The 27,627-nt window shown below is 49.1% G+C and overlaps 1 protein-coding gene across 10 annotated transcripts in view; it reads right to left on the bottom strand.

The window, feature by feature from the left end:
* The window catches only part of LRIG2 (leucine rich repeats and immunoglobulin like domains 2), a 43,316-nt gene that overhangs the window by 13,007 nt on the left and 2,682 nt on the right, over positions 1 to 27,627 (bottom strand). For 3 of the 10 annotated variants that reach the window (XR_007780208.1, XM_050985429.1, XM_050985432.1), the window contains exons 1-8: positions 10,660 to 10,949; positions 5,498 to 5,569; positions 4,946 to 5,020; positions 4,324 to 4,458; positions 3,664 to 3,807; positions 3,390 to 3,533; positions 2,498 to 2,641; positions 2,121 to 2,264 (exon numbers count right to left, since the gene is read on the bottom strand). Coding sequence is in view for 9 of the 10 variants with exons in the window: in XM_050985429.1 (XP_050841386.1) it covers positions 2,121 to 2,264; positions 2,498 to 2,641; positions 3,390 to 3,533; positions 3,664 to 3,807; positions 4,324 to 4,458; positions 4,946 to 5,020; positions 5,498 to 5,569; positions 10,660 to 10,889 (1,088 nt within the window). In the remaining variant the exon portion in view is untranslated. Of the gene's footprint in view, positions 1 to 2,120; positions 2,265 to 2,497; positions 2,642 to 3,389; positions 3,534 to 3,663; positions 3,808 to 4,323; positions 4,459 to 4,945; positions 5,021 to 5,497; positions 5,570 to 6,665; positions 10,950 to 27,167; positions 27,263 to 27,627 lie in introns of those variants that run through there. The other 7 variants (XM_050985436.1, XM_050985434.1, XM_050985435.1 and 4 more) reach the window with 7 other exon arrangements.

Below are 27,627 nucleotides of genomic sequence, written 5' to 3'. Positions count from 1 at the left end.
TTCTCAGAAAGAAGACTTGGAACATCATTGTGACCAGGGCTAGTGATGAGCTGGGGAAGACAGGCCAGGTATGGGGCTCTGGCACACCTGGAAGGTCTCAAATCTTTTACAAAACTAAACTTGTCAGGAGATAAATTTCTCACTACAGAGGGGCAAAAGGGAAAACTTCATGGTAAGTTCTGCAGTAAGCACCACAAACAAATTCTGCAGCACAACTTCTTGATGTGGCATTTAAGGAAAGCCACAGTCTGACCAGCACTTTTCATGTGCACTATATGCCAGGAGCTGGGAGAGTCTCCTGGAGCAAGTTGGTTCATGTAAGGGAATTAACCAACACACCAGCAGCATTAATCTTCACAAGTAACAGGCTTATAACAGCATTAGCATATTAAGGAATTACACCCAGGCTACAGTGTAGGCCTGCCAGGCACACCTTGGTGGCTTTACAAGACAAAGTTGATATTCTGCTCACAAATCTTGTTATCAGCTAATGAATACCTATTTCTGACTGACCTCAGCATAGCACTTCAGCCCCTCATGGAAAAGAAAGGTCTGAACAGCAAAACCAATAGAGCAATATAGTTTAGAGAGGATTTCAGAAAAAAGATGAAATAAATTCACTTGTATTTTTAGCCTGAATGGCATGGACTGAGCCAAAAGCATCTGTTTTGATACCACCATGCATAGAGAGAAGTGATTTAAAGGAAATCGCGCTAATAAAAAATAGTCCGCCCTGTGTTTTACCTGATGTTCCATGAACAGCTAGATGAAGCTTCCAAACAAGTCAATTGACACAAAACCAGCTGCATACACAGGTAACTGTATATACCACTCATATAAACACCTCTCTTTCTTTGCTGTGAGGGGAAAATGAAGCATCTTCTTCCCCATTATGTGAGACTGTAAACTGTGTAGAACACCATTCTGGAAGAGACTGGGATCAACCTCCAGAACACCATCAGTGGGTAACACACAATTTTCTTATTTTTCTTACTTTGAAATATAGAAGCCCTGTTAAAACCACACACAGAAATACGTACACCAGCTGTAGCACCAAACAACCAGCACACAACCAACAATGGAACTACAATCACATGGTATCTCTTGTTTTTTGAGGTATTTTTACACTCCACTACTCAGACCACTCAGCAAAATGAGTGAGCAGTCCAAAAGAAAACCCCTCATTGTGTGAGAGAGGAGTTGGCTCCTCATGCCTGGCTGGGCACTAATGCTTGGAGCCTTGTTAATCACCACTGCTCTCCATCCTGCACATTCCAGTCCCAAAGCAAAGGGCCAGGCCCTCACTGTTGACACCCCTGAGAGCCCAGGACAACCTACTAATTAATCTGCTCTTGTTCTTTTTCATGCTATTCTAAATCTAAGAAATTATGTTTAATTATTTCATTAAAAAGTTGTATTAAGGTTAACAGAGTATGACTGCTTATGTGAATCTCTCTGGTGAATTTGCTTATTTAAGCATTTATTTAATGAAGGGACAGAGGGGTTATAAATTTTCACTCCTTTCTCGAGTACTGCTGTTTAGGATAATTACAACTGTTCAGATCTACTTGGGACAGAACTGAGTCTCTTCAGAAATATCCAATATCTGCTGGAAAAGATCCTGGCAAGTCCAAAGCCGTGCCTTCAACAGCAAGAAGCAATTCTATACCCCCTGTTATGTTTGTGAGGCCAGCACATGAGCAAGATGGGCTAAGCCACACCTTCTATAACACAGAAGGGTTCAGTCCTTGGTTTCTGAGGTTCCAAACCTAAAGAAACTCTCTAGAGTAAAGAGTTCCAGGCTATTTGCTCCACAACTGGACACACAAGGTACCGACACCTCTCAGAAGCTGCAGGACACACATCTGAGCACCCAAGGTCACCAAGTCGTTGTTTCTTACTACCTCTACAATTGAGTGGTAGTCTTGTTTTACCTGGGCTGGAATTGTCATCTTGGCAAGCCAAAAGATTATCAGCCCTACCACACCTGCAGGCAGGACAGCACCAACAATGATCTCAAGCTCCCACAGTTCAATATCCATTGTCTCTACTTCCAAAAGCTCCACTTAAACTAAAATTGCATTAAACTGAAACTTCTGTTTGAAGTTTTCTGTACTTACAAGGTTTGAAGATTTGTCAGACCTCTAAAGACACCATCAGCAATGTGATTAATGCGATTGTCACCCAGGTTTAGCTTCTCCAATAAACCAAGTCCCACAAAGGCAGATTCCTTAAGGCGAGTGAGCTGATTGTATGACAAGTCTCTGAAAACATTCAACACACACATTAAAGGCATGCAGGGGGATTAATTATTAAGATACTATCTGACTTGATTAACTATTGTGTTCTAATTTCTCTAACAGAATACTTATAATTAAAATACATGATTACCATGGGCCTAGCAGGGAAATTGAGTACTTCCTTCGGTAATTCATTCTTGCCAATCAATAATTGCAACATTTCAAAAATCCCCAATAAATAGTAGCCTAGGACTTACAGCTCAGCAAGTCTTTGGCAGAATTCCCATGCATCTGGGCTGATCCTGGTGATGGCATTCTGGCTAACATAGAGTTGTTGCAATGTCCGCAGCCCATACAGCCACCCCTTGTTTACTTCTGTTAAGTTATTATGTTCCAGTTCTCTAATGAATTAGACAGAAAAAACATTTGCCAAACAGATAATCAATGAAACATCTACTTACAAAATTTCACCTTGTGGATCTCAATTATTTACTAACCTTAAGCCTTAGGCAATACAAAACGCATGATTCTTTCAATCCTGTTGAATTTTAAAAAATTAACTAAAGTAGATGAAGAACTGAGTAACTAAACACCAGCTTCAGGTATCAAGTGGCAGAAACAAAACTATAATCTCTATTATCTAAAATAACTTTTTTAAAAAGAAGTCTTCTGCTAACACTGCATCATACATGCTTGTGCTCACACTGTCAAAGCCAGGGAGGAAAGAACAACCCCATGTTATGCAGACTGCAAATGAAAACAAGCAAAAGCAACTACAGAGGCAAACATTCTTGATCAGCATGTAGGAAGAAGCTGGAAAGAGGACCAATATAAAGGAATCACAAGACTGGTTTGTGTTGGAAGGGACCTCGAAGATCTTCCAACTCCAACTCCCTGTCATGGGCAGTAACACCTTCCACTAAACTGGGTTGCTCTGTTCAACCTGGCCTTGAACACTTCCAGGAATGGGGGAGCATACCTTACCACTTCCAAAGTAACCAGACATGACATAAAAATAATGGGAAAATATTATTTTCCTATGATTTCGTCAATATCTCAGCACAGCCTTGATGCAAGGGAAACCATACAGGACAACTCCCCAGAGCCATTTTCTTTATGCTAAAAAATTACACAACCGGGCATACTCACAATTCCTCTATATTACCCAGGCCAAAGAATGCTCCATCCATTAGTCTGCTAATCCCATTGCGCTGCATTTTCAAGGATTTTAGGGATTCCAATCCTTGGAATGTAAGACTTTCCACTATTTTAATCCGGTTCCTTTTCAGTTCCCTTTCATAAAGATGACAGTCAAATATTAAGACACCTTGCAACAAGCATCACTGTGTGAAAGTCAAGAACAGGCTGAGATTAACAGCTCAGCTGTAAATGTTGTTTGGATGTTTTCAAGACTGTTACTTACAGAAACTGCACATGAGGCAATCTGAAGATCTTTGGTGGAATAACACTAATCCTATTTCTGTTCAGTTTTATCACCATTAGTGAGCTAGATAAGTTATCCAGGCAACCTGCTTCTAGAGTAGTTATTCTGTTGTTACTCAGATTCCTAAGGAAGGAAGAAGGAAAGAGGCCTGTCAGAACACAGAGAATTTGATGAACACAATGGCACAAGCACCTCAGAGCAACCACGGATTAACAGAACCCAAGACTTGTGAAGTCACATGAGAAATCTAATTCACCAAGCTAAATACTTTTTCCCAAAGGAATAGGTGTGACGAGCTGATTTTTATAGCATGTCCATGTTTCAGTTAGAAATGGTTAACACAATGTCCACAGTGATCTACTCAAACAGGGCAGAAATTATTCCCTGTCCCTGATGGCTTATGTACTTGCATTCTGACAACAGCAATTGCTGTTTTCAGCGTTATTTGGGAAATTACAATACAGATTGGTATGAAAACTATTTTATTTCAAGGACATCTGTAGCTCCATTAAGCACTGCTACCAGTTCAAAGCTGTGTAAAGATGTCAACTTTAAGACACTAATTTAAGGATAAATGAGGTCTCCAACACTATCATTGTAGAGCCAGAATCCCAGAGACAGTAGATCACTCATACTTACAGGTACTTCAGTTGCATTCGTGGAAAGGAAGAGGCTTTAATTTCTGATATAAGATTAGAACTAAGATCTAGATTTTCCAATGAAAGGTAGACCTGGAGTTGCTCAGCATTTATTTCTGGAATGGTATTGTGCACCCTGAAAAAGATCAGCAATAAATATTATCACAACATCTCATCCTTCTGGATGCACAGCTGAAACAGCAACAGGATTCTGTATATCAACAGTACTAGTGAGCTTCATGAATGGGACATGCACAACATGCTTATAAGTGTTAATTCCTAAAGCAATACTGCAAATCCAAGAGCTATTTGCCACCATGACATATGAACAGATTCAAATTCTGAGGCCTACAGATGAGCTGGTCCTTGTGGGAAGTTCTTGGACTGAAACCCGCCCCTTCAAAGCTGCCTGCCTTGGTTGACTGCAATTTATTGGTAATTTAGGATGACTTGATTGTCTAACTGATTTGTATTTCCTTAAAGAGTGCTTACATATTCCCTGATGCTCTTCACATGAGCAGTATTTCAAGAAAAAAAGATGTTTTCATACAATTTGGTAGCAGAACTCTAACATGGTTCTCCCATTTGTTAAACAAGAAAAAGGCAGATGAGCTATTACTTACAATGAGAGAAGAGTTATATTGGAAGTTGTTTCTCCAAAATATGGAATTTCACTTAGCTCATTGTAATTCATTTTCCTTAAACAGAGGGCAAAAAAAAATTACTGACACTTCAAAGAGGAGAAAAATCCTTCTGTATACAGCAGAAATAATTCATATCAATGCATTTAAAAATTTTACTGTATTAACAATACTTAGTAGTTGACAAAAAAAGACTCCACAAGAGCCTAAATACCAATAATTTGGCATGCTAGCTTTTCTCATTTTCTTGGATACTATGACTTCTCTTTCACTTAAAATCAGCTATAGCCAAAACAACTACTCCTCATTTCTCTTTAAAAATACTGGTCTTTTGATCTTTCATGGGAAAGATTTCTGCTCACAACACAATAGTTTTATACATAAAATGTGCTGCCAACATGGAGCATCAATTTTTAACTAACTTGCACTGAATATTTCTGCAAGACAGACCAGGTATCTTGACATGCAATAAAACCTTCTAATTAGAATTACATAGTATATCTTTAGACTTTATCCTCATAAAAAACAACTTACACTTCTTGGAGAGTAGAGACAGACAAATCAATGCTCCAATTGGATGATAATAAATGATTATGACTTAAATCCCTAGAGAACAGAGAAAAAAGTTATTTAGTTCTGGGAATAAGAATAACAAAAGCTCAACAAACCCAAAACATGTATACTTTATGCAATCTCAAGTTTGAAACCTCATTTATGTATATTATACAGTTGCTCCTTCACTAAAGAAAAGAGCTTGTTTTAGTGGTCACTCACAATTAGAAGTCTAAATAGTTCTGCTTCTCTATTTGAATCAAAAAACTTTTGTTAAAGCTTCTTGACAGCTTCTTGAACAGAGAATTTTGGCTTTAATCCAGAGCTTTATTAACAACACTTGTCCACTACCAGAAGGAAAAACTTTGCAGGGACACGAGAGTAATTTCTTACAAAACACCCATTATTGAACTGCTTCCTGCGGCATGACCCCCATTTTCTCAGCTTTCTGAAGATGCTGACTAGCCAAGGCAGGATTATTTTAAAGGAACAATATACACCAAATTCCCAAACAAGCTGGAGTGGAGAGAACCCTGAGGCTGGGAATCTTACAGACAGACGCTTTAGCACCAGTTGGTTTTACTTATAAGAATCTAATGCAAGAGTTGAACTCTTTCAATGGGCAAGTCATTAAATCCAGCTTTAATGCTCAAACTGGGTGTTTGTGCTATTCCCATTGCTGCAGCTTTACACAGTATCTTACTTTTGCCTTGGACTTGGAGCATAAATGCAACAGATGCATCCATTTCCGAGCACAGGCTGCCTCTAGTCACAATGGACCAAAAAAATTAGGTTTGTGATGGAAACACAAACCACACCAGAAAGGACAGGCAGATGTCAGTCCAAAAGATGAAACAAACCCATCTATGTGACATTTTGCTGGTACAAGCCCAGCACAGAGGTGAATCTCTGAAAGATCACGCCCAGAGCCTGAGTCATTGTGTCTGAACAGACCTGACACTGCCACTATGCTTGCACAATAAGACTGGTGCCCTCACCACAGTCGGAAATCTGTTGGTGAGTGCAAAAATAACTGGACACAGCTTATGTCTATGGGCTACGAAGATAGTGAAGGGTCTAAAGGGGCCATACAAGGAGTGTCACTCAGCTTGTTTAGCTAGGAGAAGAACAGACTGAGGTCAGAACTCACCAGGGTCTGCAGCTTCCTCCCAAGGGGCAGCTCTGATCTCTGCTCTCTCTGAGCAGAGACAAAACCCAAGGAAACAGCAGGAGCTGTGTCAGATAAAGGTTAGGTTGAATATCAGGAAAAGGTTCTTCCCCCAGGGACTGGTCAGGCACTGAACAGGCTCCCCAGGGGAGCAGTCAAGACACAAAGGCTGCCAGAGCGCAAGGAGCATTTGAACAAAGCTCTTGGGCATGGGGTGGGAAATTGTGGTGTCCTATGCAGGGCCAAGAGTTGGACTCAATGATTCTTTTGGGTCTGTTCTAGCTCAAAATGTTCTATGCCAGCTAGTTGTTCTAGCCTAGCAAGACACTGTGCTTCCCTCCCCATTTCCAATTCTGATGTTAAGGAGAGAGCTCTAAAAAGCTGTTTACAGCAAAGCTGTTCCCCTCCCTACGAGCTCCTCTGGTAAGGTCCTGTATCACTGATCCTTTCATCATCGCTGCAGTAGCATTGTATGTATTTATTACAGTTAGTTTTCAGATTATCAGGCAGGCAGCAGCTATGCTGACGCACAAGACAAAATCACACTTTGCAACCAAAACTGTATTTATCTGTTAAAATTAATATTAAAATGCAAATTAGTATAATTCAAAATATTTCCATTGACAACCATGTTTGTACAAGCCACAGCATCCACACACTCCTCTGTTCCTGCAATAGCTTTGGGCCTGTGCTTGACTCCAAATACACCAAGGGCCAAACTTGATCCTTCAAAAATCATTAAGTCCAGTTCCTGGCCCAGAACAGGTCAACCCCAAAATTCCACCGTGTCCCTAAGAGCATTGTACAAACACTTCTTGAGCTCCGGCAGACTATTGTTGATCTGTAAGACCTACTAAAAGACAACACGGACTGACAATTGACAGACTACACTATAGTTATAGTTGTTAACTTTCACTCAGGTTCAGTGTAAAAATTATGCTGAATTATTAAAATCCTGGGTGTCATGGCAAGTCAGGCAGTTGTTAATGTATTCTTTTAATTACACCAAGATGCAAATTATACAGCTAGAGCAGTGTGGGTTTGGAAACAAAAAAACCAAAACAAAACAAACAAAAAACAAAACAAAAACAAACAAACAAAAAAAAAAACCAAAAACCCAAAAAGACTCAAGAGAACCCGGAGAGGAGAGGAACTGCAGCCAGTTGCAGAACTATCCTGCAGCTCTGCTTCCTCAGTACATGTGGTAATTAAGCCAGCCCTAAACACTAGGAAAAACACAAAACCAACCAAGCATGAGCTGCTCCTCAGCAGGCTTCCCACCTCAGGGGGCTGAATGCTCAAGACACTCTCTCCAGCTGCCCACACTCCCCTGAACCCCACTCAGCCCCAGCCTCTGGGCATCCATAGGAGCCTGGCACAGACAGGTGGAAGGAAATATGATTCCAAATCCCAGCAGTAAACTTTCCTGAATTTTTCAAACATGCAGGCACCCAGCCAGTGCTGGCAGTCTAATCTCGGAGCAGAGTGCTTAACCAGAGCAGGAAGTACTAAGCCATGTTGTTTCCAAAGAATCAGTGTGCAACAGACGGAGGAAGGAGACAATGGACATGGAAGATAACACTGCAACCCTCAAGGTGTGCAGGTACTCCACTAATGAGCAAAACCAGGCCACGGGTTATGAGCCAGACCAACCTGTGTGTCAGGCACAGCTAGCGGACACCAACATAGATCTTGGAAGCGAGATTAATACACACAGAAAACTGAAACTTGATTTTTCTAAGGCTTTCAGGAAGACTATAATAGAATATGTTAGCTGGGTAGGGAACATACAACAACCTGCCTACTTCGGGACTGACCGAAAGCTAAAATTATTCAGTACACTGAATTCCTCCAAATTCATCCTTAACACTGGCAGCCATGGGGCCAGGGTGATGAGGATGTGCTAACATCCAGTTATCCCTCCCCAGAAGCCTATTGTCTAATTACTGAGTTAGAAATTAAAATCTTAATTCAGAAAGCACAGGGAAAGTATTTTTCTATTATCACTCAGATTTGGACTACAACAAAGTTTTCATTACAGTAAGTCCTCTTTCAAGAAGTTGGGTAGAGTTGATATTTAAAGTGATTCTGACATTATTTATATCTACATTCTGTTACTAATGCTTTTCTTTTTCAAACAGACCAACTGATCACAAAATACAGAATTAAATACACTGGCTGATTTTCTGTGTTTAGAGATCATTCAATCACACAGCTAAGATTCCTGCTATTCTGGAGAACCAGATGCCATTCCCTTGCTCTGGAAAAGCCAATACCTAAGAACCCATCCTTTAAGCAGCCTTTGTAACTGGGAGGGCCAAGCTGTGCAGAATACAGAGCGAATATGTAAAATTTGTAATTTAGAGATTCATCTGGTATTGTATACAACATCATCTAAACATTCATTTTGAGCTTAAGTAGTACTCATCTCTTAAGTAAATAAAACAGAACACACATACCAAACTGATTATGGATGATGAAGAATGATCCTAACTCAGCCAAGCTGAGCATACTGTGGCACTGTAGAGGTGTTGATGCAGAATGCAGGCAGCCAGTTGAACTCACCCAAAAAATCAACTGTGAACAGAACCTGCTGAACTAATTAACTGATACCTGAACTACTTTTATTCATTGTCTCTCTGGTTACCAGGATATATAAACACACCTGCCACTATGGGACTAGAGGCAGTGACACCAGCATTGTGCTTCTCTCTCTGCCCCTACACACAGGGCTGGCATTCCTTGCTCTAAAGAAACTAACGTTACAAGGCAGACATACAAAAAAAAAATTTCCTAACTCCCTAACTTCACAAGGCTTTTCATCACCCACCAGGTTAGCCACAAAACACATATAACTTCAGAGGAAAAATGAAGTGAGTTTCCTGAGTTCTTCCATCATGAAAACCAAGTTCTGTTCTGCTGGTTTTATCAAAAGCAAAAAGTGAAAATAAAACCAATGTGCACGTGTGCACACACACACACACAGAGGAAGCACCCCCTGCAAGTAATTTGAGAAGTAGGAAAAAGAAGAATTTTTAGTCCTCAGTGCCAGCTGAAATGGTATCACAGAACTAATAGAGAAAAGCACATCAGGGACTTGATCATGTGAGAAAAATTAGGCTTTGATTCATTTTAAGCAGCTGGTACACATTATAGCTCATTTAGATTCAGAACTGCTAGAGTAGTACTAGCGAAGAAAAAACATCACCCATGCTTCATGTGCCAAAATCCTGAAAGCCACAACAGAGAACAGACACAGAATGGATTAAGAGCAGCTCTGGGGAGGACTTGGGGATGCTGGTGGATGAGAAGCTGAACAGAAACGTGCATCTACAGCCCAGAACACTCCCCCTGAACCCTGGGCTGATCCCCCAGCATGAGCAGCAAAGGAGGGGGCGATTCTGCCCCTCTGCCCCACCCAGGTGAGACCCCACCTGCAGAGCTGCCTCCCACCCTGGGGCACCACTGCCGGGCCGCTCTGCCCGCAGCGCTCTGGGCTCCGTGAGAACATCCAGCGGACAAAATCACAGAATCAATTAGGTTGGAAAACACCTCCAAGATCACCGAGTGCAACCTATGACCAAACACCACCTTGTCAATCACACCATGGCACTGAGTGCCAGGTCCAGTCATTCCTTGAACACGAACACCTCCCCAGCCAACCCCTTCCAATGCCTAATCACCCTTTCTGTGAAGAAATTCCTCCAGATGTAGAACCTGAAGCTCCCGTGGCACCAGCTGAAGACTACGTCCTCTTGTCTTATCGCTTGTTACCTGGGAAGAGAGCCCGACCCCCACCTAGCTGCACCCACCTGTCAGGAGCGAGCTAAGGACACCGAGCCCCGAGCCCTGCCGGCCCTTCAGCCCGGGCCTCGCACCGCCGCGCCTCCGGGCCCGCACCCCCGTTCTCGCCAGGCCGAGACCTGCGCACAGCCCACCGCCCGTCCGGCCCCGCAGCCCCGCCGTGCTCACTCACAGCCCCGTGGTGCCGGCGGGCAGCGGCGGAATCCTCCGCGGGCCCGGCCCGCTGGGCAGGCGCTGCCGGCTGCAGTCCAGCAGGCCGCGGCGGCACGAGCAGGGCGCGGCGCAGGGCTCGGCGGCAGCCGCCCGCGCACACAGCGCTGCCGCCGCCAGCAGCAAGAGCAGCGGCCGGCCCCGCGGCGGCGGCCCGCGGGCGGCCCGCACGGCCGGCCCCGCTCCCCGCATCCCCCGGCCCGGCCGCGCCGCGCCGCTCCGCCCGGAGCCACCGCAACGCGCAGGCGGCGAGGGGCGGGACCAACACAAACCCCACGCCCTCACTGCCTTCCGGCCGACTTACCGACCCGGGCTGGGCGGGACCAGGGGAGCGAGGCACCACCTCAAGCCCCGCCCAGTGCCCCTGACAAGGCCCTCGGGGCGGGGTACGCATGCGCGGCGACACCACCGGCAGCCCGGGCGGCCCCGCGGACTCCAGGCACGGGGTGGGCGGTGCCACCGCAAGCCCCTCCCACCACGGAGGGCGACGTAGGGGCGGGCCCAGGAGAGCCCCGGCTTGAGGCGCGTTACTGAGGTGGACGCTCACGGAAGCTCCGCTTCATCCGTTTGCACCTTCAGCTTGTCCTGTCAGTGGGTATCGGGGTCTGCAGGAACGGGTCAGATGGGGCCCACTGCTGTTCCTTCCAAGCGGACCCGTTCTGTGTCCCCACGACCTAGGTGCTGCCGGGACGGTGTCACGTTCTCCCTGGGCAGGGGGTGCAGCGCACCTGTGCTGAGGTGTCCCCGAGGCTGTGCGGCTCCACTGGCACCATGGCCTGGATCTCCCACAGCCAGCACGAGTGCAAACAGACCTGCAGGGCTTCATCTGGATTACACCAGCATCGCCAGCGCTGGGCATCGCCAGTGCCCAGTATGGCTACAACATCTGGGCATACACCAAACCACCGGTTGTGTGCCCTGTACTATGTGCCCTCTGCAGCCCCTCCATGCCATTCACGTCCTAATGGGGGTCTCAGGCTGCTCCCATACCCCACTGCCATGGCCATGGCCTCCAGGGTGGCCAAGGTCACAGAATCATTTAGGTTGGAAAAGACCTCCAAGATCATCAAGTCCAATTTGTGACTGAATACCACCTTGTCAACTAGACCATGGCACTAAATGACACATCCAGTTGTTCCTGAAACACATCCACCGATGGTGACTCTTTGAGCAGCCTGTTACAATGTCTAATCACCTTTTCTTTGAAGAAATTCTTCCTAATGTCCCATCTAAACCTCCCCTGGCACAGATTCCTCTTGTCCTGTCATTTGTTCCCTGGAAGCAGAGCCTGACCCCAGGGAATTGCTCTTATGGAGTTGTACAGAGTGAGAGGGTCGTTGAATGAGGAATTGCTGAGATCATTGGTTTCTTCAGCCCAGAGAAGAGGCATCTGAAGTCAGACCTCATCAGCATCTGCTGCAGCTTCCTCCCGAGGCCAGCAGAGGTGCAGCTCCAATCTCTGTTCTCTGTGACCAATGACAGGACCCAAGGGAATGTCTGGAGCTTTGTCAGGGGACAGTTAAAATGGATATTAGGAAAAGGTTCTCCCAGAGGGTGGTCAGGCACTGAACAGGCTCTCCAGGGAATGGTCATGGCCCCAAGGCGGCCAAAGCTCAAGGAGTGTTTGGACAACACTCTCAGGGAGAGGGTGGGATTTTGGGGTGTCCTGTTCAGGACTTGGATTTGGACTCGATGATCCTTGTGAGTCCCTTCCAACTCAAGATATTCTTTATGATCTGTGCAAAAAGGGCTGAGCAAGGACAGGGATGATGCCAGGTGGGAATCTGCTGCCTGCATCAGGGTGGCCACTGGCAGTGCTGCCTGCAGCTGCCCCAGGCTCAGTGGAGCTCAGTTAGGAGAATCTACTTAAACAAAGTCCAGGGCCCAGCACAGGTCTCTCCAACAATAATTCCCAGTGCAATTTGCAGTTATAAGATTATTGCCATGGCAGCAGAAATTTGCATATTAAGCCAGTCTTAATTGCTGAGCTGCTCCTAACAGCTTGGAGCAGAAAGAGCCTGCTGTGATTCACCAAGGTACAACTGCCACTGCTGGGGGCCCTGCCTTCTCAGGCAATTCCCTTAAAACTCTCTCTCCTGCTCCCTCTGCCAGTCCCAGTCCAGCACAGCTCAAAGACCTGTGCAGCTGCCCCCTGTATCCATTTAGACATGACATTCCTCTGAGGTCCTCTGGGACAATGCCTCTGGAATCCATTTGCTCATGCAGGGCTAGTGCTATAGACAGAACACCTCCTGTGTGCCCAGGATTGCCCACAGGTGTTCCAAAGCCCATTCCTGCTGACCGTGCTAAAGTGGGCACAAGCCTTTGCAGGGCAGGTACCAAGGGTACAACCGAAACAACGCTGCTGGAGGTAATTCCAGCCCAGCCATCAGTGTCAGTGTGATTTAAAATGGAAGAGGCACTCGATCCCTTTCTTGTCCCTGGCTGGGACAAGACAGATGGAGTAGTCAGGGACTTGCCATGGAAGGATTTGAACATCTCCCTGAGATGAGGAGTCTCCCCACTCCCCAGGACAGATCCTGGATCCCTAGGGAAGGTGCAGGAGGCTTTGCTGCAGCCCAGCCCTGCTCATCCCCCTCGGGACACTCTCCCCTCCCAACATCTGGACTGCTTCCTGAGCATTTCGAGGGGAAGCCTAGGATCCCACTACAGCAGCAGGAGGCTCCCCGCCCCGGCCAGGAGCATCCTTGGCCTGGGCATGCCTCCCCAGCTGGGTGGCAATGGAGACTCCGCGCATCCCACTGCTATCTGCAGCTTCAACACGGGGTCCTCCATGGCGAGATGCTTTCCAGGCTCCAACCCAGCACGGTTCTCTCCTTCGCGCAGCTGAGCGGCAGAGTGGGAAGGCTCAGCCTGTGCTGGAGCAGAGCCTTTCGCCACTGGATGGCACACAAGCCGCAGCAGAGGGGCCTGGGTGGCCTTGGGGTGCTGAGCCAAGCGCTGCCGGCCGCGGGCTGGAGGTGCCGGAGGCTGCCGGAGGTGCTGGCAGGTGCTGGGCTCCCGGCCCCTCGCGTCTGTTCCCTCCACGCCGCCCTCGGGACTGTCGGAGCTGGGTCGGAGCGGGACTCTGACCTTGGCTGAACAGTATCTGCCGCACCTCCGGCTAGGCGTCCAGCCGCTCCTCAGGAGCACACAGTTTTCTTCCTGACAAGCACTCCCTCCAGATAAGGCTGAGCTTACGTCCCTGCTCCTCGCAGGCTGGAAATTCAGGGAAGTTTTTAAACCTGCTGGCCTTGACAAGCGCGGCCTGAAATGAGCTCTTTATTTAGTATTTTTGCGCCAATGACACTGCTTGAGGGTAGAGGATGCCAGCCTGGCCAATAACTCACAAAAAAACCTCTTCTCTCCCCCAAATCCGTGATCAGCCACTTTTCTATCTGCCCCTGTTGCCCTCTCAGCCCTGTTCTCATCAGCACAGAGGTACTTCTGCATCCCTTTCCTCACTGGGACATCTCCACCAGCATCCAGGCAGTGCAGGGTGGCCTTATGCTGTGGGATGCCCAGTGCTGCAGAGCTGAGATGGGGCAGAGCCAAACTGCTTAGGCTTTGGGCCCCCTGTGGGGTCACCCTGCCCAGCTTCTCCCTGATGCTGCCACCTCATCAGCTGTATCACAGGCCCCTGTGGCCCAGCTGTGTCCAGGAAAGTGAGCGGACAGCCAGAGGAACAGACAGGTTGTATCTCTGTTGCCCTTGGCCCCATTGTTCTCCCACGGCCACTGTGTCAACAGGAGCTGGAAGAGGAAACAGGGGCTAAGGAGATGCCAAGACCCCTGCTGCTCAGGGAAAGATAAGGAGGGAGGGGGCATTTATGGACTGTCCAGGGGTGGCGGATGCAGGAGGTTCCCCTGTGGTGCAGGAGAGAAGACAGCATTGTGTCCCCAGACATGTACCATGCTGTGTGGGCAGGGACTGGGGATGCATGGGATGCTTGGGTGATGGTTTAAACCAGACATTTAAAAATATTGAAGTGATTTGCCTGTGAAGCTTTGGAGAGGGCTGGCACTTTGGGGATAACTCCATCAACCACAGACCCTCCTCACAGCACAGAGATGGCTGAGTTCTGGCTGGGGTTCTTAGAATGTTCCTGTCTCCTCCAGTCCATTCCCAGGGTGTCTGCACCATCCCAGAGCCCTGAGGAATGGGATGCAAATTGGTGATCCTGGCTGTGTCTGCCCATGGCCCCAATATGCAGGCCAGTGCACTTTTTGGGAGGAAGGGATGAGTGCCAGGGGGCTGGTGGCACTGCCTCCCCTGGACACCCCCAGGAGGCAGCAGTCTGCTATGTATCTGCTCCAAGAGCAGAACACTAACCTTCTCACATCCACTCTGTCAACAAACCAGGAGGGAACTTTGAACTTTGCCCTTGAAAGGGGTGACAAAGCCCAAAGAGCAGTAGCCATGGGCCTGGCCAGGGCTCACAGGTCTTGCCTGGACCACACATGGGAGACACCCCCATTGCCACAGTCTTCTTCCTGGTTCCCAGTCTATGGGTTTGGTGGCCAATGGACCACCAATCTACAGCTGCTGATGGGCAGCAGCCCAGGAGCTGCTGCCCCTGTGTCCTGGACCTCTCCAAGTGCAGCACCTGCATGTCTTTGCAGACACCCACTATCTGTATGGGAACCAGAGCCGAGCCTTGGGACTTCCAGCCATGTGTGCTGGAGCTGGGCACTGGTGCCTTGTCCAGTCCTGCAGGTTTGCAGTCACGTCTGCTCAGGGTCACATTCACAACATTGTCAAAATCCCCCAATACCCCCACAGCCTTCCGGGTGCCCTGAATCCACACCCTCCCGGTCATCAAGTGCTTCCCAGGAACAGTAAGGAGATCTCCAGGCCTGTTTTTCCAGGGAAATCGCTGCAACACAATAGCATCTTCAGCTGGAGTCTAGCTTGGCTGCACTGACATGTGGCCAACACCTACAGCCCTTCCTCTCCCTCCCAGCAGTTTGTTTTTTTTTTCCTTTAACATTTATAGGTCAGGTGGAGTCAAGAGAGCTAATGAGCGGGAGCATGGCCCCAGGAACTTCCCAGGCTCTTATGGACTAGGAACATGGTGGGATGGAGATGGGGCATGCTTCAACAGCACACAACTGATTTGGGAATCCCTGCATTTCAAGGGTGGTGCAGGTCCAGTTCAAAGATTATAGAATTGACTTGCGGTGAAAGTGAAAGGTGAAGGTCTTCATAGAGAAGGTCTATGAAAAGAATTTTAGGAACAGTTTAATATTTATCACATCAGGGAGACTAAACACCATTTTATATTAAACAATTAACCAGAACAGTTATTCTGTAACCTTTAAGCTATGCTCAAATTTCTGTTCTCACCATCAGACCAGATCAAAGGATTTCCTGGGGAATTTATTTAAGGAAGGGTTTTGGGACATACACTTGTGATGCTGCTCTATTGGGGTACTCAGACTATGACACCAATCACAACTCATCCTGTTGTCACTCAGCATTATTTCCAATGTGGGAACCAACCTGCACATCCCCTTCTCTGGTGTGGAAAAGCACCGGATCAAGGCAAGGAGACTGTGACCTCCAGCATCTGTGGCAAACCACTGGGTGTGCCCACTTCAGGGAGAGGTGAAATGTGAAAGCCAACTCCTGGTACCTTGCTGCTAGTATGTCCCACTCAGAGGACACAGGGATCAGGCTCAGGAGCCACAGCCACACTGGTGCAGCAAGTGAGCACCAGTGTGAGCACGAGGCCTTTGCCTGCCACCCATCTGTCCTGCAGCTGCAGCACCTCCTAACACTGCTGCGGCAGGAGCTCCTGGAGCCAGCATGGGATCCAAAGAGCACACTGACGTCAGAGACAGGACAAAGTCTGGCAGGACACAGAAAGGTGTGAAAGGCAAAGTGCTGTCATGTGCCTGATCCACGTGACTGCCAGCGCAGAACGTCGCCCAAACTGTCTGTCCAGCGCTCCACACTGGCAGCACACGTTGGGCCAAGATGGGGATGTCTCCCACCATGCACGTCTCCTGAAGCAAGCACAGGAGCAGGGAGAATCATCCATTCCTGTGACTATTGAGTACCTGGGACATGCTGTGTGGTGTGTCCCAAGACAATCCCGGTCCCCTGGCTTGACCGTGCCAGTCCCTGGTGGGGTGCAGGGTTGAGTGGGTGCGTGTGAGGTGCCCACACACCCCAGCCAGGGCACAGCCTTTCAGGGGGCTTTGTCCACACCATCACTAATAATATCAAGGTGTTCTGCCAAGTTCCTTCCAGCAAACCTATGAGTTCATTCAAAGTGACAGGGGACCTGATTTATTGTACTAACGAGCCAGCGATAAATAAACATGACCTGAGAGAATCCCAATCCCACAATTCCATTCTTGTTCGGCTCCTTGGGGGAGATGAAAGGTTTCCTACAATTTCCCAGTGCTACCCAGAATCTCCCCTACTTGATCTGCCAAAGCTTTCTCCTGCTGTCGAGCCTGGCATTTGATTGAATTGACAGCAGCGGCTTATTAATTGTACTAATGAGGGGCTCAGCAATATGGAGCGGTGGAGAGAGTCCAGTGTGGCTAATAAAATGCTCAAAGCTGAGCAGAGCAGAAGGTCACCATGTTGCCAAGCTACTGGCTAAGCTGCCTGGAAAACGAATACGTGAACCAGTAGGTGACTCTGGGAAAAATATTGCTCCAGAACTCACATAATTAATGGGACAGTGATGCTTTATTTTCTTAGGAAGAATATAGAGCAGGGAGGCACAGGCACCACAGCTGAGTGGCTGGGGTGGCTGGGGGCTGCAGGAGCTATGCTGGGAGTGGGATAACAGGGTCTCCTCTTCTCCTGGCCTTTCCTCATCACCATTTACTCCTCCTCACAGACATGCAGGAGCCCAGAACCAGGCTCCAGGAGAGGCCTGAGGAAGGTGTCCACATTGTGACAGTTTGGAGTGGCCTGAAGGGAGATTTTGGATATCTGGTAACAATAAGGGAACTGCTCCGTGTTTGACCTGAGCTAGTTCCCCAAATACCACCGCAGGGAGAGATAAACAAGGCTAATTAAAACTAACGATAACTGTAAATTTGGCAAGGGGATGTTCTCGGGATCTCTGATCTCTTGAGACAGTAATTCCCACTGGGAGTTTACCACACAACCCCCAAGGGTTTATAGCAATAAACAGGAATATTTTTGCTCCACTAGGAAGGAAAACGGAAAAGGACAAATACTGATCTTAATCTCTTTATTTGCAACTAGTTTTGTAGCCTTTATTCAAGTTCTCCAAATTGCACCTCACCAGGGGAGCTTATTCTCATACCAGACTGTTATCTGAGCAAAGCCCTGGAGCACGAGCGTCTGCCTAAAGCAAACACTGGAAAAAGGTCATTAATCTTTCAGGCTCGTGTGGGACTTGCAGCTGTGGCGTAGGGGGCTCCCATGTGCCCCCTGTGCTGTCTGTGAGGCTTCATGGGCTGCCAGCTCTGTGCTGGGAGATGTCAGCAGGGTCCCTGCACACAGAGGGATCTCCAGGGGTCTGAAGTATCCCCCCAATACAGAGCTTCAGGCCACTGTGCCATGTACTGGGTGGGCACTGACATTTTTCCACTCTATCAGCAGGAACAGCCTTTCAATCTGCCATCAGGTGGGCTGGGATTGCCTTTGGAAGAGACAGGTTGATCTGGCTGCAGTGGCCAGTCAGTGGCCACTGCTGAGCCACAGAAAAGACACTCAGACAATTTGGCAAAAAGGTCTCTTAAAAAATCCATCATGGTAATGTCAGGAGAATGAGGCAACATGGCAGAAATGGCTTTGCCTGGAGACGGGATCATGGAAGATTTATCCATCTAAACAGAGAGGCCCACAGAGCCCCTCTAACTGCTGTGGGTGTCTCTGTTTGTGTGGACCTGGATCCTGGCCCTGCTCCTGGCGATGGATGGGCTCCTGGGGAGGTGCTGGTTGCTGCCACACTGTCCTGGGATAAGCTGGCTGCTGTTCCCCACAGTGGTGGGGTGTTGAGGCAGGCAAAGCACAGGGTGTGCCAGACCCACATTCCTGAGGAGCTGGTGGCATGTGGCCTGGTGGTAGGGCTCAGACATCACCTGCAAGGTGGTGGGGTGGGAGCACAGGTGGAGGGGCAGGAAGGGAGAAAAGACAGCCTCTCCATGCTGTGCCTCAGCCCCGGGGCTGCCCAACAATGGGAAGATGGGAAGCGTGGGGGGAATGACAGGACACGCTCCAATTGCCTGTGCGCTGTCCCTGCCAGATCCTGGCAGGCTCCCTCCTGCTGGCACTTCCCTCGGGCCGCAGTCTCATCCCTGTCCCCATGGCTCCCTGCCCCACAGCTCCCTGCCCCACAGCTCCCTGCCTCATGGCTCTCTGCTCTCCTAAGGACCCACCAGCCCTTCCTTCCCAAAGTCTTTGTTTCCCAATCTCTGGAAGCTAGAGGCTCAGGTTTCCAGAGTGGAAAAGCAATTTCTTCCCCTGAAAATAGCCCCTGTTTTGTTTTGTTTCCTGTCTCTCCTCACACAGCCTTGGAAGCCAGGGCTCCTGTCACTGGTGCTGTGGTGGGTCTCCCTGGAACACAGGGCCACTTCAGTAAATATGAGCTCCCTGTGAACTCTGCCCAAACCTTCACATGAAAGGGTGTGGGAGCCAGGTGCTTTTCCCAGCAAGATGCCTGCACCCTAGGCTCAGCAAGTGCAAGCTGGCCGAGCACAAAGCTGCAGGTCAGCACAGCCCCCCACGCCAGAGGGTGGATGGACAGCATAGCAGTAGAGAGCAGGGCCAGAGTTAGAGTTCCTGGGCTCTGGTATCCAGATGGGACACAGCCCCAGCCTCAGTATGGCCTCAGCGCTGGCTCAGGTGGGATTCTGTTTTTCTTCAGACAGAAATGGGTGATATTAATCCCCTGCTCACCCCAGGTCTATGCCTGGGCTCACAGCTTTTGAAACCTCACCAAGACCCGTGCAGCATTAAGGATGTACAGAGGTGTAGACTCTGTACCAAGCAGGCTGATCCATGGATTCTACCCCATAAGTGTGAGTTTCATCTGAGTTCCCCCACAAGGGAAGTAAAACTAAAGATTTCCTGGTGTGAAGGCTCTGCCAGCACTGATGCAGCCTACTGTCCTGCTGCCTGGGGTCTCTTGGGCAGAGCAGACCACTCCACAGTATCCTGCCCGCACTCCCACTCCCCCAGTACTGAGGATACCGAAGGCCCCTCTGCCAAGTTCCTCAGCCTGGCTCCTCTGACCAGCTTGAAATTCACTTGGGAAAAAAATACTTAGACTAACAAATAACAACCCTGGCAGCTGGCCAGTGATTCAAAGGCTCCAAAAACGAAGCTGAAATTTGCAGCTGGCCACACTCCCTGCCTGACTTGGCAACAGCGCTGATGTCTGAACACCTGCCAGGGCCAGGAGCGACTGTGGCGCCCGCAGTGGAGCACGCTGCGCCGGCCGCGGGGGCACCGTGCATGCCCTGGCACTGCTGCTGGGCCGCCCAGTGTGGCTGTACCTGTGCCCCAGGCTTTATTCTCACAGAAAGGGATCTTCTGGCTCTCGGGAACAGCTCTGCCAGGACAAGGAAAATGACCTGAAAAAACAATGTTTGCAAACAACGCTGCTGCTGTGGGAGGCAGGGTGCATGCTGGAGCTCTCTGGTTTCAACACCGCAGTGTGCTCAGCACTCCCGCATACTGTGGGCCCGTTACCAGCCAGACTGGCCCTTTGCCCCACCCTGGGCAGGCTGGAATCACTGCCTGAGCCAGCTGAGCAGCAGCTCAGCCACTGCTGGGGTGGTGACTGAGCCGAGGCTGGCTGGGCAGGCGGTCAGTGAGCTGCTAGAGAGCGAACAGGCGGCTGTGAAAATGCAGCAGAGCCTAGCAGAGGGTCAGGGCTCCTGCAGAGAAACACAAACTCTGATAATCCTAAATGACAAGGAGGTAGAGAGGTGCAGGGGAGTGGAGGAGCTGAGCAGGAGGCTGTTGGAAGGGCAGGGCACTAGGCTGCAATCTCTTGGCCTCTCCATGCCCAGGAAGGGGTGTCATGTGGAAAGGTAATTGGATCCTGGGATTTACTGAATGATACTGTGGATTATTTCACAACCGTCATGTTGCAGTGTAATCTCGTTATGGCATTACACAGCCATGTGCATGTGCAGCCCTATTGGGCCCATGCCTGGTGACATGGGGACCTGCCTGGCCTGTACATTTGCTGAGGCATGATCTGAGACCAGACAGCAGAGGAGGGGTCATTTACTCAAGGGTGGCTGGTGACAGCTGGGACCTGGGATTTTCCAAGACACACAAGAGGCTGGGACAGGGTGCCGTGGCTTTGTGGCAGAAAGGTGCAGGAGGAACACTGACAGATGGCAGTGTGGTCATTCCTGCCCTGGCAGTACTGGGGCTGAGTTTCTTGCCCCCAACATGGGCTCCTAGGGCAGAGGCAAGAGGCGGCCATGCAGCTTAGAACGCAACAGAGGTGCTGGGCTGGTTCTGACAGAGCTCAGACACTTAGAGGGAAACTCTGCCTCCTGGGAGACCTGAGCCCTGGGAATCCTAGGGGAGCATTGTCAGGGCGTCCCACAAGGCAAAGGGGGCTGGGGTGCTGCAGGAGACCTGGAAGCAAGGTCTGCAGCTGCCACTAGCCCTATGACAAACATCTGCTGTGAGCCCAGACCACGTGCCTCTCCTCCCGCTCCCTGCACCACAGTTGGTTGCTTTTCCAAAGCCCAACAGGCAAATCCCATCTCTGAGACAGTGAAAACACAGCTCACCCCCACAAGGTAAGAATAGCAGATGAGCTGGGGAAGACAAACAGCCTTGACCACAGCTTCCTGCCACAGGCCCAACAAGGCGGAGCTGAAGGAGTCCCTGAATCCCTGCACTGGGACATTTGGAGCCAAATGGGGACTTGGGGGGACCCATGGTGCTGCTTGGAGAGGAGGGTGGCCGGTGCAGGGGTCTGAGACTTTGACCCACCTGGGCTAGCGGCTGAATCCCCAAAGACAGAGGGTGTAAGGAAACTCTGTCATCCTCCTCCTCCTCCCCCCTCGTCCCTCCAGCTCAGGACAGGGAAGTGAAAATCACAGGACAGCATTGAAAGCTGCGACCACCCAAGTCATGGCACTGGGCACTGTGTGATTAATCACATTTGGTGCTTGTGCCCTAATGAACTTCCACCTAGAAAGTAAGTATTTGTGCCCAGCAGCAACAAGCTTAATCAAAAACAAGCTTTTTGAGGTTTTTTGTTTGCACCCAACTGAAACATGGAAATCTGAAACACTGCAGATCAGTCAACTCTCCTGCAGCAGCTTTCCAGCAGGTTAACTTTGAACTGGGATGATAACAAATTATCTGCTAAACACACATGTGGAGGGAGCTCAGTGCCAGTCAGTCTGACTTGTCCTTAGCTGATCCTGCTCGAAAATCTAATTTTCTTTGACATTTTGTTTCACTCAATTTTGTTCCTTTAAGCCTGTAAACCAGGGAAAGGGTAGCAGTGCCTTTATCCTAAGAGGAAGCATGACCTCCTGCTTTAAAACAAGAGCTGGCTTTATTTATCCTATCCCCGAGCTGGGCTTGGGGAATAACAGAAATGTTTGTTGTCCCACAAAAGACTGGTTTATCAACTATTATTAGAGCACTAGTGGCAATTTAGAATGAGCTTATTAGGCACATTTAACCCTATTCTCTGTTTTCTGCTGAGAGTTTTTGGAGCCAGCATGGTGCACCCATCCTGTGCCTATGTAACTGTTGAGCCATGGGTGGTTGTACTGCCACAATGGGACAAAAGTCAGTTCATGGGGTACCTGCCAAGTTGAAGAAGAAGTTCTGGCTTGCACAAAAGACTAATTCAATTGCTTTATGTAACTCCTCCTGCCTATAGAGCTCAGTCACCAAAGTGTGTGCAGACACACACAAAACAGCCTGTGAAGAAGGTGGAACTGAATTTGCTGGTGAGAGCCAGTTTTGATGGACACTTCACAGTGTCGAAACCTTATCTCCAGTAACGTTGATTTGGAAGGTAGGACTTGGGCTATGTAAATATATTTTCTTCCCCAAAACAGCCTTATTTCTGGTCACACTATGGACAACACTATTTCAGAGAGAGAAGAGTGGGACCTGATCTAGTGTGAGGCATCTCTGCTGTTGATGGGGAGGTGGAATGAAACTATTTGTAAGGTCCCTTCCAACCTGAATGTTTCTATGATTCTATGATTCTGTGATGACCTGCAGAATGGGCAGAGCAAGTAGGGTAGGTGGGCAGAGTGGGGATACCATCCTAGTGGGATGGGCAGGGAGGGTGCATATGGCAGTGAAGCAGCAGCTTCCCAAGGACAAGCCAGCTGCATCCTGACCTGAGCTTCGCTGCTGGCAGGGCATGAAATCCCATCTCCGTGGTAGCAAAAGGCAAAGTCCCCAAAATCTGTTCTGGGCCAAAGGCTGCCTCCAACTATTAGTCTGCTTTGGTGGCATTGGACTTAGGCCTGTGTTTGTGCAGGGAGGGCACCTGACCCACTTCAGAAAGAACCATCTCCAAGTGAGCCAGCCACGGGCACTGCTCCTTCCTCCCTTTTGCCCAGGGTCGGAAATGATGCTGGGCTGGCCCTGTGAGGGAACAGAGCTTGCAGGGTGTCCTCCCTGCTTAGACCTGGGGCCCACTCCCTGTCAGGAGCAAACCTGTGTCAGGGCATGCAGCAGCAGTGAGCTCCTCTCTGGGGATCTTTCCTCCAAACAAGCACGGTCAAACAAAGCCAGGGGGACAGAGGCTTTCCTGACATTGTCAGTCCAGACTCTTTGAGAACAGAACAAGAGGGGTTTTGGAAACAAGCAGCACAAATATGTATTTACACATGCACACAATAGGTTGTGTGCTCACAGTATGGGATGTGAGCACACTGTGGCTGTCCTGCCACTGGGTCCTGCCAGCAAAGGGAAGATGGAAACAGTGACACACTCAACCACAAAGAAACTGCCAGTGCTGGCTCTCCTGTCTCCCTGCTCACCTCCATGCAGCCTGATGGGCTGGGGACTGGGCATTTAAAGAGACAGGCAGCTGCACCAGCTGGGGCATTGCTGGCAATGTGGTGCAGGTACCGCCTTTCTCTCTCTTTTCATTACTGATGGCCTCTGGGGGGCTATTTTGGGGAAAATGTTCAGGTATTGAGCCAGCCCAGAGAAGCAGAATGGGGATGAAGGATCCTCATGCTGCTGCCATCCATGGGGGCAAGAGAGTTCAAGGCACCTGGGTAGGGATGCCAGGGGAGAGTCACACAGATTATTGTCCCCTCTGCCTCCCCTTGGCCCCACAAATGGGGTCATGTTCACTGCACATGCACAGGTGTGACTCCAGAGGTAGTCCTCCTCAGAAACCCAGTCTGAACCACCAGGAGCTCACCTGAGGGCTCTGCACTTTCCTTGCTGGTGCAAGAGAATCAAAGCATGTCCCTGCCTTCCTCACTGCAGCTTCTGCCTTTATTCCCTGACAGTCTTCCAGATACAGAGCAGCCCAGGATACAGAACAACATGGGAATCTGCACTGGTGCTGGCCTGGCAGAGGGAGGGGGCTCAGTCCCTTCCCTAAGAGTGGAGAGGTGTTCAGACCCAAGGAGCTGTACACATGGCCCAGGGGTGACCTCACAGCCCACTCCACAAGTGCCTTTCTTCCTAAGTGCTTGTCATCTTGGCTGGCCCAGTGCACTGATGCACTGATAATCAGGGCTCCCAGGTGGAGTGTCAGGAGCAGGCTCCATGCTGTCCATCAGTTGGATGCTCAGTCCAGGAAATCCCAGTCATTTGGTACTTGCCAGGATCCAGTCTAAAAATACCTAAGGAAAAAAATCCTCCAGGCTCATCAAGGCCAAAGCAATTCTGAGCAGATTTCTGGACAAATACTGGGGTTTGTGGTTTTATCTGTTCTCAGCATGTGCTTGTCTCAGCATTCACTGCCTCCCCAGGGACTTGTGGGGTCAGGACATCCCAATGGCCATCCCAATGGCCATCCCAATGGCCATCCCAGCCATGTTGTGACTTGGGAGGGGAGTGTCAGGCCAGACAACCACAGCGTGCTATGGGTCAGGAGTGTGCAGCCCTGTTTAGAAGCAGGAGTGGCCTGAGAGCAACTGGGGAGTGGGACCAGCATGGCCAGGGACTGAGAGACATCTTCACAGGTGTCAGGGTCAGCTGATCAAACCTCTTGGCTCTCAGGCTGCCTGCAGTCCTTTCCCTTCCTCTTCAGACCTACAAGAGTGCCCCAAGCTCTCCTGAGATGATGCAGGACCAAAAATGTCAAGTACTACAAGAGAGAAGCCTGGCTTTGTGCAATATTTTAGAAAACAGTTGCTATAGATGCTGCAAAGGAGAAACGGAACTAGAGCACAGCCCCAAGCTCCAGCTCATCCACATGGTGAAACTACCCCGAGCTCTAGAATGCTCTGAGATGCTTCTAGAAGGTAGCATCCTCCTAGAAGCAGCCCAGTCAACAAACCCATCAGCAGTGGAAACTGATCCTAAAGATGCATTTGTGGAGAGGGAGAGATGCTGAATCCTGTTTGAAGATGAAGAGACATGGCTAGGAATGCCACCAACCTCTTGACAGCCAGAGATTATGCAGGATTATGCAGGAGGAAATAGTCTCTCTGGGCAGGGATACAACAGAGAATGAAATGCAGGTGAGCTAGTGTTAATGACACGTGAAGTTATTTGGTGCAGGATATGGTTAAATTATTTGCTGAGCCCCCACCTTTTCCTCCCCACCCCAAGAACAGGAATAGAGTAATTAAAACAGTATGTTCTGGGACAGTGGAGATCCCATGGGAGAGCTGGACACGGCAAGAAGTACACCCACCACCATGGCCTGACCAATTACCCTTGCCTCTTGCCTCAGGGGTCCCCAGCTCTGCCAGAAGGCTTTTGGATAAAGATGATCGCAGCATCTGGTGTATGTAGCAGAACAGGATCTTGTGCTGGTCAGACTGGTTTGGGTGACCCCAGCTTGAAGAAAACAACACAACAGTGTAGCTGGGATGCAGTTGAGTGTTCATCCAGCAGCCTCACCTCTGTGTCTCCTCCGTGGTGATGCTCCATTCCAGTGAGCTCTCACTCTCTGGGGTGATATTCACTCACCAAGCCCCTCATGCCAGAGGAAACACCAGCCCCTTCCCCTGCCTGCCTGGAGGCACTGACAGCACTGGCTACAGACCCTAAAGGATGGACCTGCTTGAGTGAGGACTGGTGTTGCCAAGATGTGCTAGTCAGGCAGCCAGCACTTGGGAAAGAAGCAAGGAGAATGTGGAAAGAACAAGTTACTGCACTAGGAACATATGGGATAGCAATCAGGGAAAGACAGCAGCCCACATACTCCTTGAAGAGAGAGCAAAGACCCTCATGAGTGTGTCCTCACAGAGCATTCAGTTAGTATTGGAAAAAGGACATTGAACAGCCTCACTTTCCTCTGGTCCAGGAACGGAGGGGCAGGAGGAATAGAAATACCATTTCTTGTGCCAGATAAGTTCCTTGGCAAAAGGTGACGTGCTTGTGCAGGCTGTAGCATGAGGGGCCCATTGAACAGAGCCAGGGGGCTCTTAACCCAGAGTATGAGGAAGAGGCACAGTGCAAGGGACAAGGGAGGACTACAACAATGGTGACATCTCAGCTTTTGCCATGTGGTCTCCATGTGGTCAAGATTCACTTATTTCCAGGCAAGCCCTCCAAGGAAAGGATGCTTCTCCTGGCAGCAAAGAGCAGGACTGGCAGCTGCCAGGATGCAGCTGGAGCCAGCACAGCCTTCTCTTTCTTAGGCAGGATGCAGCAAAGCCAGGTCAAAGCAAATGCTGCAAGCAAAGCTCTCTACAGGGCACAGTTACGCTCTTCCCATCTGGAACAGCAGGACCAGCTGACTTGCTGCCACTTGCCTCTGACTGCCACCACACCACACCATCCTCCTCACTCCCCTTCCCCTGGAGCTCACAGTGAGGTGGCAGTCCCTTTTGGTCAGGGCTTCTGAGAAAGACTGCAAGAGATTATCCTCCTTCTAGCCTCACATCATCTCATGAGGCAAATGACTGTGTGTCTCACCACTCACTGGTCACATGGTGGCCCAATGCCAATTTTGATAAGGAATTATCTCCACTGCCACTAGGTAACAAGTATGAGGTTGTTCAAGCTGGCAAATGCAGGTCTCTCTGACATGGCCACAAGTGTCAGGATCCAAGGGGGATCTTTGGGGATACACAACCTTGTTAAATGCTGGTCTGCATCCCTGGGGAACGTATGTGTGAACCTGACACAGGCGGCAACAGAGCAGCAATGGGAATCCAGGCAGGTAAAAAGTGTTGATCTAAATGAGCATAAAAATGAACACAACCACAGAGGTCTTCCATGGCAATAATGGCCATTTTGAACATCTTAGCAGGCTCTTTCTTTCTAAGGCAGGTTATTTTCTAAACAATGGCAGAGGCTGTTACACCAATACACCCCTGAACAATGTCGTACCTATACCATCCATGGAGGAGAACTTGCACATTCTGTAAGGACAGTGATCTGATGCCTTCTCTTCTGCTTCTGTTGTCATGGGGTAAACTCAGAGCCTGGAAATTCAGTTGAAGTGAAATGTCAATCCAAAAGCTCAGAAAACTCTTTTCCAAAGCCTAGTCAGGAAACTAGGATGGATATCTCAATAGAACAGACTTTCCGAGGAGATTTCCAAGAATTCCTGGATTTGGACTCATGTTGTTACCTCTCTTATCTAGCAGGACACGTGTATTTATGACAGATGAGAACTAGACTTCTACATCTGCTACAGACATTAATTCCAAGAGAAATCAGAATTAGTGATTATGTTTTGAGATTACTAGAGGTCCTTAATGTTTACAGTGGAAAACAGAAAACCTGAATTTGTACTGCTCTGCTGAGGCCTCTCACATTCTGGAAATGAAATGGTTTGGCTGTCCCG

The sequence above is a fragment of the Serinus canaria genome, chromosome 26 (assembly GCF_022539315.1).
Source record: "Serinus canaria isolate serCan28SL12 chromosome 26, serCan2020, whole genome shotgun sequence".
Lineage (NCBI taxonomy): Eukaryota > Metazoa > Chordata > Aves > Passeriformes > Fringillidae > Serinus > Serinus canaria.
The sequence above is the reverse complement of the archived record's forward strand: the minus strand, read 5'-3'. Positions and strand labels throughout refer to the sequence as shown.